The sequence below is a fragment of the Cryptomeria japonica genome, chromosome 11 (assembly GCF_030272615.1).
Source record: "Cryptomeria japonica chromosome 11, Sugi_1.0, whole genome shotgun sequence".
Lineage (NCBI taxonomy): Eukaryota > Viridiplantae > Streptophyta > Pinopsida > Cupressales > Cupressaceae > Cryptomeria > Cryptomeria japonica.
In genome coordinates, this window is record NC_081415.1 from 525,772,823 (window position 1) to 525,784,928 (window position 12,106).

The 12,106-nt window shown below is 37.2% G+C and overlaps 1 protein-coding gene across 2 annotated transcripts; it reads left to right on the forward strand.

Annotated features, from left to right (window-relative positions):
• The first annotated feature begins 7,164 nt into the window (after window positions 1–7,164).
• Window positions 7,165–11,354, forward strand: LOC131047091 (fructose-1,6-bisphosphatase, cytosolic). 2 transcript variants are annotated; one of them, XM_057980923.2, is made up of 13 exons: window positions 7,374–7,512; window positions 7,951–8,018; window positions 8,107–8,154; window positions 8,475–8,549; window positions 9,136–9,197; window positions 9,292–9,358; window positions 9,719–9,832; window positions 10,071–10,157; window positions 10,314–10,384; window positions 10,466–10,531; window positions 10,729–10,815; window positions 10,910–10,985; window positions 11,147–11,354. In XM_057980923.2, exons 2-13 carry the CDS (start codon window positions 7,992–7,994, stop codon window positions 11,258–11,260), a joined length of 894 nt encoding a protein of 297 aa, XP_057836906.1. In that variant the 5' UTR covers window positions 7,374–7,512; window positions 7,951–7,991; the 3' UTR covers window positions 11,261–11,354. The 2 variants fall into 2 exon arrangements, with proteins under 2 accessions (XP_057836905.2, XP_057836906.1); XM_057980922.2 differs by lacking the exon at window positions 7,951–8,018 and having other exon boundaries at window positions 7,165–7,512.
• The last annotated feature ends 752 nt before the right edge of the window (window positions 11,355–12,106 follow it).

Genomic DNA, 12,106 nt, shown 5'->3' on the forward strand with positions numbered 1-12,106 from the left:
AACTGTTGGTGAGAACATGAATGATTAGCTGAAGAAGGTTGAAGTCCCTTAAAAGATCCTCGCATCACCATGCTTTCCATAGACCTACCAAAACATTCAGCCATAATAATGAAGAGGATAGAGGAAATGGGATCCCCTTGCCTCAATCCTCTAGACGCTTGGAAGAAGGGGGATGGAGATCCATTGACAAGAACAACAAAAGAGGTTAAGGTAATAAGCTGACTAAAGAGGTCAACACATTTGGTGGAGAAACCATAAGCCACAAGAACCTTCACAAGAAAAGACCAATCAACCTGGTCATAGGCCTTAGAGAGATCAAGCTTGAGGATGAGACCCTGTTTCTTGCCCCTTACAAGAGAATGAATATTCTCATGGACAATAATAATGGAATCAAGAATTTGTCTTCCTGGGACAAAACCATTTTGCTGATGATTAATCAAAGAGGGAAGGACAATCAGGATTCTGGTGGTAAGAACCTTGGAGATAATCTTATAAAAAGAGTTACATAAGCTAATTGGTCTGAACTTGTCCATGGAGTCAGCACCTTGAATTTTGGGAATTAGTGCAATGAAAGTGCCATTAATTTCTTTTAAAAGTCTTCTAGCCCCAAAAAATTCCTTGACCCCGTTGGAAACATCTTTCCCTACAATGTCCCAGAAATCTCGGAAGAAGAACACGGGGAAGCCATCTGGACTGGGAGCTTTATTACCATCAAAAGAAAAAACAACATTTTTGATTTCCAAGTTCGAAGGTATGGAAGAAAGGGAGGCATTCATCTACTCATCAATGAGGCAAGGAATATTTTGAAGAAAAGAAGATTGAGCATCAACATCCAACCTGTGATCCCTCCTTAGAAGATCCGAAAAGTACCTTCTAGCCTCATTCCTTATCTCTTCCTCCTTAACCAGCTCCCCATTGTCCACTGCCAGTTTAGTAATCCTGTTTGCCACTTTATGTTTGATAGTTGACATATGAAAGAATCTTGTATTCCTATCCCCTTCCTTTAGCCAAGTGCATCTTGATCTCTGCTTCCAAAAAGTTTCCTCTTTAGCAATGATTTCATGGTATTTTTTAAGGATTTCATTCTCTTCAGCAATAGACATAGTAGAGAAACCATCCTTCTGAATTTGGACCTGTATTTTCTTAAGGTCGTCCTGGACTTTACCTTTGGCCTCAAAAATGTTCCCGAAGCTGGATTTATTCCAGAGTCTTATATTGTCCTTAACACTTTTGAGTTTCTTCACAACTCTGTACATAGCAGTGCCCTCAACTTGGATATTCCACCAATTCTGAGTATTACAAGTAATATTAGGGTGATGAGTCCACATTTTTTCAAATCTAAAAGGAAAATGTCTTCTTCTATTAATTGGATTAGCAAAGAGAGTGATGGGAAAATGATCAGACCCAACCCAGATGTGGGCAGCTAGGGAGTAGAAATAATGTCTGAACCAGTTATCAGAAATAAGAGCCCTGTCAAGGCGAACTTGGATAAGATCATTGCCAGTTCTCCTATTAGTCCATGTGTAATTGCATCCTTGTATCTCCACATCATTGAGAGCCTGAGTATTTATGAAATCCATAAGGGCCAACCTACTTTCCAACTGGGAGGGGCTTCCACCAAATTTTTCCTCTTCTCTTAAAGGAGTATTAAAGTCTCCCATGACCAACCAACTAAGATTCTTGAAGTTGTCCCTAGTTTCTATAAGTTTTTTCTAGAAGGAGTTTCTAGCTTTCAAGGTGTTGGGTGCATATATGTTGGTGAGGACCGATGAAGTTCCATCTTTTAAATTCTCAAATCTAATGCAAGAGAAATTTTTTTCTTGAATAAGAACATGGCCTTTGACACTATTGAGATTCCACATAGTAGCTATGCCTCCTGAAGCACCTTCCGAGCTTCCACCACTGATACTCCCATTTTTAAAAAACTTCAGAGTTTCAACTTTTTCTCTACTCATTTTGGTCTCTTGAATTAGAAAAAGATCAGGTTTACTATCCCTTATCATATTCCTAATAATATCATGTTTATGAGGATTATTAAGTCCCCTAATATTCCAAGAGATAATCTTCATAGTTACTTACCGATTCCTAATTCCTCAAGAGTCTTCTGAGTTCCATCTGCAATGTTCTTACTGGCCTCCTTGTCTCTGACTTTGTGGTTAGAAGGTCAACCTGGAGAAGAAGAAATGTACTCAACATCAACTTGAGCTATTCTGCTGGATTTCCTTAGTTGAGAAGCCAAGGGAGTGGATCCTTTCTTGTTCTTGTATTTTGGTATTTTCCAGTCAGCTTCTTTCTCGAGAACCACTTCAGGATTACTGAGGAGTCTAGATATTTCATCTTCATTGACCCAATTAGGGAATCTAGAATCATGTGATGCACTATTTACTATTTTTAAATTTTGATTTGAATTTGAAAGGTTCATACCCAGTATAGCACATTTTTGGGCTTCTTGCATTTCAGTATTGATCATAAGTGGGGAAGAGTCAGTCTTTTCTTCTTGGGAGCCAGTGATATCCCCTTCCTCAGGTTGTTCCTCTTTATTTTACATTTATTTACCAGCAAAAGTATCAGCAGTTACCACTTCAGCTGTGTCTTTTGAAGATACAATCTGTTCTTTCAATTCCTCTATTCGGATCTACTTTGTCACGGGGTTGTTAACTTTTGTTGACTCATTCCTCAATACTTCCTGGATTGGAAGGTTGGAGATGGAAGTTGAGGAGACCACTTCCTTATTTTCCCCCAAGGGTTCAAAATAGTTGTTGTCAACAAAGTCAACTTCCTTATTTTCTGAGTTTTTAACTTGCCATACCTTTTTTTCTGGAACCTTTTTACTTTCACCTGGGGGTGTAGTCTGCTTGAGCTCTCCTTTAGGCTTGATAGGACATGATTTTGCCCAGTGACCTACTTTCTTGCAATGGAAGCAGGCAAAGGGGATAGATTCATATTCTATTTGTTGTTTCCATGTCCCCAACTTTGAAACTATATCTATCTGTTCTGGCATATCTGCATCATGTGCTATCCCTACACAAAACCTGGCGTGAGTGAGTCTCCTTTTTGATGCTATTACTGGGTCTATAGTGAGGAGTTCACCAAAGGAGCTTGCTATTCCTAGGAAGATGCTTTCTACCCAATATTCATGAGGCAGGCTAGGTAACTTTACCGAAACTAGAACTTGTGCCAAAAGAGAGTCATTCATGTTCAGATTTGGATGCCATTTCCAAAGGACCAAGGCTATCCTTCCTACCATCCAAGGACTACCACAGAGTATCCTCAATTTATCTTCTTCACACGAGAAAGTAAAAGAAAGGAGGCCTTTAGGCAATGCCGAGATTTCAATGTTACCCTTCAGAGCCCATTTTTGTTTGACGTAAGCCCTAACAACTTCGATGTTTGGATGCAAACTCATAAATTTTCCTACCAGGGAGTTCGACATGCTATTTATATTATGATCTAGAACCAAATCAGGGATAGAGATAGCAAACTTTCCACCAGTTGGATTAGAAATATTCTTGATAGGAGGTAAAGAGGATTTACTAGATGGTTTTGTTCCAAAAAGGGATGACCATTTTCTAGATTCTTTTCCGTTCTCCAAGGTCTCTTCACATGGGCTAGACCCCCCGCTGGACCCCTCCCCCGAAAACCCAGAACCCACTTTCTTCTCTGGCAAAGAACCACCAGTCTGCAAAATGTCAGCAACCTTCAGAATATCCAAAGGCTTGTCCTTCCCTCCCATAGGATCAACAACTTCGTTCTGGCCGCTCCCACCATTGGAACCAAAGTTCTCGCCTTTCAGAGAATTTGAATTTTGAGTTATCCCATTGTCACTTCCTACTCCTCCTACCTCCATAGGGGGAGATTGTTGTCCATTTGGTGGAATTGATTATGTGTTGCATTGACGTTTTGTCATTGATATCAACACTAGCTATTTGGAAGCTTTACCGACACCCTTCTAGTCCCCGTAGGTTGAGTAGTTCTGGTTATCTTGGATCCGGCATGATCTGGTTGACTCTGGTATAATTTGGTGATGGAATTGACTTGTTCATAATGCTTATACTCATATTTGGTCAGTTGGTTTTGGTCTGGTGATTGGATACTATCCTGCTTGCTATGAAGATTGGTTTCTAGTTCCGGTGAGGGTTTCATCGATAGAGCTTTTGGTGGAGATCTTTGATGCATTGCATAATTGGTGTTGGTGTAGCTTCCGATGGAGTTTTAGGATATTGTTGGTGATCATGTTTGAGACTTGGCATTTGGAGGTCATTGCTGAAACATATGGACCTATACTTGGTCTCGGTTGATCTAGGTTATGGACCGACATTAATGTAATGTGTGGATAGGACCTATTGTTGTATTTCCGGGATGTCTTATGTGTTGGATATTATTTATTTTGGTCTAAGGTCAACATGGTCTGCATTTATGTAATTGGTTTATTATCTGGTGGTTGACTTGATTGTTTATGGTCGAGGGTTTGTATAAATAAGATGTAAGATCTCATTGTAGATCATCATGGTTATTGTAAGAGGTCATGGTCAAGGAATGTGATGTGCGAATAATGTAATATCATTAAGGGAGAGGAGTTGGTTGATCATTGGAGATTGAATTGGGTTTGTAAGGTGATTTAGTCCTCTGGTATTGAGCTTAACCAGAACTATACTTAGGCATAGGAGATGTTATCTTTTGCAGTTCAATGCTTCTTCAGATTGTAGTCTGGATTTGTATGTAGTCAGTGAGACTCCTTTTGTGATGAGCAGTGTGCTCTAGGCTGTTGGCCTTCCTGCATGTGTAGGCCCCTTCATTGTAATTCACATACTTACTGCATAAGTATTGTCTGACTGTGGGTAGGCTTCCCACCGTGGTTTTTCCCTTTACCGGGTTTTCAATGCACAAATCTTGGTGTTGTGTGGATGGCTTTTATTTTGTGATTATTGTTTATGATTAATTGGATAACTACTATTCCGATATTATTGTTTTGGGTTTCGGTATTGTTGTTTTAAATTGCTAATGCTTTCGGTAATTTGTGACAACTGATTCACACACCCCCCCCCCCCCGCCCACCCTCTCAGTTGTCTTCCAATTATCTGAACTGTCTAACACTTGATAACAACCTTCATATGCACATTTGACATCTCATTAAAATGCTTTAACAAAATCTTCTAAAAATTCCTAAGATAGATAATATCATTATTTTGTGCATCTATGACCATGAAGAACCAGTTATGTGTTACATCATCCTACTTCTAACCTATTTCACTACCTCATTAATCGCCCTTGGATTTCATAGTTTCACACAATCCATTTATAATGCATTAGTATACATCAAATTGCTACATCAAAGAAGAGTGATAATCATCCATCACGAATTCTATAAACCTCATTTATAGTATGCACATTTTGCTATAGACACATTTTGTCCTAGAAAGAACCACTTCACAGATGTATTGAGGTGTCTTGTATCATATACAAAGCATAAAAGGAGTGGCAAGGGATACTCGCTATAGGCCCCTTATTCTCATTTTCCCAAACCAATATTGATCTACCACTTGCCTCTTCATATGTTCCTCCACTTATTCTTACTTGGACCATCCCATGTAAGAAAAACATTTTCTATTAATTCTCCATTGTATATAATGATTTTGCCATAGATCCTACATTATTCAAACTAATCACAAACTGTATCCTTTATGGGATCAACTCAGTAACAACTCTATGATTGTTGCATGCAACATGTTCCTTTTTTTTTCCCAACTTCTTTTTTGGGGTTTTGTGGAGGCTAACTCAATGACATCTCCACGAATCCCTCCCAAATTTGATAGAGAGAATTCTATAGACTTATTACATTTTCTATGGTCATACTTTTTATGTTGAGGATTTGTTAATTGTATATACTGATATTCTTTTTATGTCTTTTATAAGTCTAAAGATATTGCATAAGTGAAGACAAAAAATAATATAAAGCATTTTTTCTTATGTATCCTTTTTTTAAATTAGCTATAGTATTTTCATATACCAATTTTACTTATACATTATTCATTTACACTCACAAGTACACTAAAGTGGGGGTGAAATATAGAGATGAAAAGTGTTTACTTTTCTCTGTGTCATTTAGACCCACCTTTAGCCCCTTAACAAACAATTGCAACTGTCTATGACCATTCGGCGAGTGAATTGCCCCTAATCTTATAATCTACTTCACATTGAGCCCTTCCAACCCCAAAACCCTGGTTCCAGTTCAATTCTAGCCACATGCACACTCTAGATGCCACCTTGTACAATAGTGTCCCTAACATTTGAAAATTGGTTTTGTAATTCTACCAGCTACCTTCTCACTCTAGTTTGTGTGCCTATCCTTTTGATGCTCAAATGATCATAAATTGTTGTGTATTTGGTTATTAAAGACAAGGATATCTCCATAAACAAAATGAAAAGACTTTAAGAGAAAGAGGATCCACACACGAATCAACTCAAAGACATTACACACACAAGTAGATGAAAGGACATAGCCTCTACACATATATTAGTCACCATTAGTATACTTGCAAACACCCATATTAGTCACTAAATACTCACCATATTTCCCACAAACAATTTATTAATTTGTCAAATCTTTTGAAGGACTTGATTGCAACCAAAGATCTTAAGACAAGACCTCAAATGTGCATACAAAAACCATTTCCCTAAATATTATAAGTTAAAAACATGCCATAAAATGTAAAATTATAGAAAAGCTCATAATTACACAAAGACACCATTAAAACAATACACTACTATCATCTACATTTGTATTCCAAGAATTCCAATCTTCATAACCAATTAAATCCCACTAAACCTTATCTTCATCTTCTTTTCTTTGTTTTTTCAAACAACTTCTTTTCTCTTTTACTGTCAAAAGATATTTCATACTTTTACAACATGCATATTTAAATTCTAGAGTAAAGAAAAGAACCAAACAAACAAGCTGTGATATTTTCCCTTTAATCATTTTGTTTCCATGGAGAATAGCTGAAATGAGGGAGTGGCACTGTGGCATATTCTTAGCGAATATTGTCAGTTAGATTGCCTCAGCTGTTCACTATTTTTAGATCTACAGGTGACAGTACTACCCGTTATCCAAACCGCCAAAAGAGTCGTAGCCATGCTGACACGTGGACACGTAAACCTCCACTGGGGGCTGATAATACTATGATTTACACAAATTATCCTGTAATTTGCCAGCAGTGGCCACGTGGCATGAGAATTTCAGAGATTGGGTCGGAGGCTACAGAGTAAAAAAACAAGCCTCAGGCAGCAAAGGTGGTGGTGTTGTATACGCAAAAAGAAAGAGGAGAAAGAGGGGAAACAAAGAAAGAAAGAAAGATGGATCACGCCGCAGATGCCTCTCGCACAGACTTGATGACCATCACTCGCTTTGTTCTGAACGAGCAGTCTCGGTACCCTGAGTCGCGAGGGGATTTCACCATTCTTCTGAGTCACATTGTTCTCGGCTGCAAATTTGTGTGCTCTGCTGTTAACAAGGTTGGAATAATGGGGTGCTGTAATTCATTCAATTTTTCTTAAAAAAAGATCTCTTTTTGTTTTTTGACTCGGGATTTTGTAGTAGTGCACAATTATTTCACTGGTTCTGTGGCAGTTGGATGTTTGGCTTCAATGGTAGGTCAATGTACATTTTGTGTTTGATTAAAACTAGGTGTTTACACAATATAAATGAGTTTTACTGGAAGGACAGAAGTTTGAGCTCAAATTGGGTGATACTAGGCAAAAAGCTCTATAGGTTTATAACCCCAACTGAATAGATACAGAGATGCTGATATATGTATAACCCCAACTGAACAGATACAGAGATGCTGATATCTGTATAACCCTAACTGTATCTTGAAAATTTAGTAATTTAGTAATTCCTTTGTCAAGCCTATTTCAAATTTTAATTTTTCAAGTGAACGGATGACCTTGCAGTTCTAAAGGCTCACACCACTACCAGAGCATAGGTAGTCCTAATGGAAATGACTACTAGTCACGGTCAGGTTTATAGTATTTATCATTACATAATCTAGTGGTTTCTGCAGCTACAATGTATTTTATCTCATGCTTGAATCATATTGTTTGTTGCAGGCAGGTTTGGCTAAACTTATTGGCCTTGCAGGAGAGACCAATGTGCAAGTACGTGCTAATTGTTATTTTCAATATCAAAACCTTTTCCATAAATTTCTAACTTATATGAATCAAACCATCCCTATGGTTTTGTTTTCAGTATGCTCTTGAATTAAATCAAGAGATTATTTAATTTTACAGGGGCTAATTGGATTTTAAGGTTATAGTCAAAACAATGTGAAGGATGCTTCCACATATTACTAGCAGTTTTTAATCCAAAACCTTTTGCTACTTATAATACATCTTTTTCTTTACAAAATGGTTTGATTTCTTGACAAATGATACTGTAGTGTTTACATAGCTCTACTATATTCTTGGTTTGAATACAGGGCGAGGAGCAAAAGAAGCTGGATGTACTCTCTAATGAAGTCTTTGTCAAGGCTCTTGTAAGCAGTGGGCGTACGGTAAGTCAAAGTCAAAAATGGAAAATGGACAATTGTTTTTCTCTATGCTCAGATTTAAACAAGTGCCAATGTTTTGTATATTTGTTTGATTGATAGTAGTTTTAAAAGTAAATATGTGTGTAGATGAGGCTGATTGAACCCCGATGTGCTAAATGGTTTTAAGTTTTAACTGGTTTGCTTGAGTAGAATCCTATTTTCAATTGAGCTCCTAAACCATTTAGGCCAGTGGGCACCAAATTCAATCGATGGATTGGGAATTTGCACAATTTGAACCAAGTTGATTGCAATTGTGCATGCAATTTAACACAATTAAGATTAGATCTATAAACATTATATTTTGGCAAAAAGAATACGAAGAATTCATCTATAGTGCTATGGATAATCTCAAAAAAAATTGTTAAATATTTTTCCTTGTGAACAATGTATACCATGAAATTTTCTTTCCTGGCATCTGGATGTGAAAATTGTTTGTGTTCAATGTACATTTGTACGGATCCATCCATTGGTTAAGCAATGAAGCTCTCATTTGATCAAGGTGTTGAAGCATTGGGTCCATGCATCTAACGATTTTAGGTCATCATGGCAGTGTATCCTTGTCTCGGAGGAAGATGAAGAAGCCACCTTTGTGGAGCCTGCATTGCGGGGAAAGTATAACCATTGACCCTCAAGAATCTGGCTGTTTAGATTCTGAGTTGTAGTAATCTGTAGCCTTTTCACCACGACTGTCAACGGGTGTCTGCAGGTACTGTGTAGTTTTTGACCCACTTGATGGCTCTTCGAACATTGATTGTGGAGTCTCCATTGGAACGGTACAGACTTCATTCTTTAATTACTGGAATAAACTTTTTTAACTTTCTACTACTAATATAAATATTATCATAAATTTCAACTAGCTAATTAGTAAATCTTAATGAAGTGAAGAAAAAATCAGCCAATTGGTCAATACTCAGTCAAAGAGTTTGAGGAATTCCACTTGAACCTCATTCTAGTTTTTAATATGGTTGAGAGGAACCCTCAACTAAGTACTGGAATGATAATGATTCACAAAGGAAGAAGCATGACCCTAAAGATTATCGATATATATTCATGCTTCTGTTTTGTTTTCTTAATGAAAAGGTTAGAAAATCAGTGGCAATATTTAAGAATACTTTTTTTTTTCGTTAGAGTAGATCTTTGGAGTATACTCAATAAAGCCTGGAGATGAACCTAAGTTGGAAGATGTTCTGCGACCAGGCAAACACATGGTTGCAGCAGGCTACTGTATGTATGGAAGCTCTTGCACGGTAATAATTGTCCTCGCAAAAAAACATTAGCAATATATGCAGTGAAATTCTTTAAATCTCTAATTAGGTCAATATAGAAAACCATGATAAAATCAAATGATTGAGCATAAGCCCTTGTTTCTTGGAAAATTTATGTCCTCTTGATTAGATTGTCCTTGCCTACCTGTTTTTGATATGGTATACAATTCTGAATACGAATTTTTGGGTTCTATTGATGAAGATTAACTTCCTTCTGCAGCTTGTTCTTAGCACTGGTAGTGGGGTAAATGGTTTTACTCTTGATCCCTCCCTTGGAGAATTCATTTTGACTCATCCAGACATAAAGGTATACAAAACCCCATAAGTGATCCAAGAATTCTATGGATATGCATTCTTACTGCTCTATTCTGTGGATGTGTGTTATGAAGAAAGTTTGGTGAATACCTTTTAGTAACTTTAAGCTCCTAAAGATGATTTGATGAATACTCTGAAAATCTTTCAGGTCCCAAAGAAAGGGAAAATATATTCTGTGAATGAAGGCAATGCGAAGAACTGGGATGAGCCTACAAAAAAGTAATCAGTTAAATGTCTCATGGAATCTCAATTTATTTAGGAAAAGTCACACAAATTTAAAATAGCTTCCAATATTTGCAGGTATGTTGAGAGATGCAAGTTTCCAAAGGATGGATCTTCCCCGAAGTCTCTCAGATACATTGGAAGGTGATAATAATTCCCTTTCTCTTACATGTCTAGGACATTGAAAACATCATCATATATCTTAAGTACTGTAAAAACCAGTGGGCACAGAAAATACCACATGTACGTTTTAAGAACAATTATTAAAATGCAATTTAGTATGCCAGGAAGTAGTGCATTGCCCTTATTATGCAAAACATTGTTATGCATCTCTTGTGCAGCATGGTAGCTGATGTTCACAGAACTCTGCTTTATGGAGGCATTTTCATGTACCCTGCAGACAAGAAGAGTCCCAATGGAAAATTGCGGTATGTCCCATCGATTGATACTTTAGTTGGGAATGTGCATTTAGTATTCAACCCAAAATTAAGGCTCCATGTTTTCTCTGTTCTGTTTGTGCAGTGTATTGTATGAAGTTTTTCCGATGTCTTTCTTAATGGAGCAGGCAGGGGGGCAATCCTTCACAGGAAAGAAACGGGTATGCATTGTTTTCAGTTGATTGAACACTTAAAATGTAACCAAAACCAATTACAGTTCTCAAAGGATAATAGAACACAATTATGAATAATTGACACAGACAATATGATTGGAAGGATAAAGGTATTAGATACCTTCTCATTATGTTGTAACACTTGGCAGGCACTAGACATTGTTCCATCAAAGATTCATGAGCGTTCCTCAGTCTTCCTTGGGAGTTATGATGACGTAGAAGAGATTAAGGCTTTATATGCTCAAGAGGAAGTAAAAGCCTGAAGTTAGTTGGCTGCATTGCCTACTTGGGAATTGTATTTGTAGCCCTGTGTATGGATTTCTATCAATGATAATGACTAAAGTAAATTTTGATTAAGATGACTTCTTCTGCCAATCTGGAAAGAAAAACTAATGGAGTTACTTCTTGGTATATCTACACATGACAAATTAGTGCTAATTTTATTGCCATATGTTAAATACATTAGTACTTCATCTAAGGTAGACATAACTTTTGTCAGTTTCTCTCTCTCTCTTTCCCTCCATATCCCTATTTCAAGCATTGTGTTTCTTGGAGCATCCAATCAGGTACAAAGCTTGTGGTACTCTGGGAAAAATAGCTATATAGACTTGATCTTGTGGTATGGCAGACTCACCTAGCCCTACATATGTGTATAATGAGAAGCCCATGTATAAAATAACCATCACAATTGATTTATTCAAATGTATATGTATAGGGGTTCTGTCCTATGTATGATTAATTATTCAAGAGCTAAATTAATGAATGGTACATAATGTGTAGAAAAATTCACCACTAATACCTTGAGGGTAAATTTTGTTCCTCGTCGCCCCTGTTTTACAAAGGAATTTTTCGTGGAAGTAGAATTCACAGATGTTCACTGAACTACTAAGTAAGATCCAAATAGAAATTGGACTTGTCATTGTGTTCAGAGCAATGTTCTACAAGTCATGCATGCTGTGAAGGTCTGGCTTACAGCTAGGCTGAAAAACACTGCAGTCCATAAAAATGAAATTGAGATGAAAGCTGCTCCTATAACCTTATAGCTTTTCTTTGGCCTCTTCTCATGTAAACGTAATTTGTTTTTTCTAAGAGAAGAGTGGCAGTGCAAG

Bases quoted from the DNA above. Each gene is read 5' to 3' on its own strand.
- LOC131047091 (XM_057980922.2), top strand. From the start codon at position 7,354: ATGGATCACGCCGCAGATGCCTCTCGCACAGACTTGATGACCATCACT. The intron at 8,155-8,474 runs GTACGTGCTAAT...GTTTGAATACAG, and splicing joins CAGGAGAGACCAATGTGCAA to GGCGAGGAGCAAAAGAAGCT. The intron at 10,158-10,313 runs GTATACAAAACC...AAAATCTTTCAG, and splicing joins TGACTCATCCAGACATAAAG to GTCCCAAAGAAAGGGAAAAT.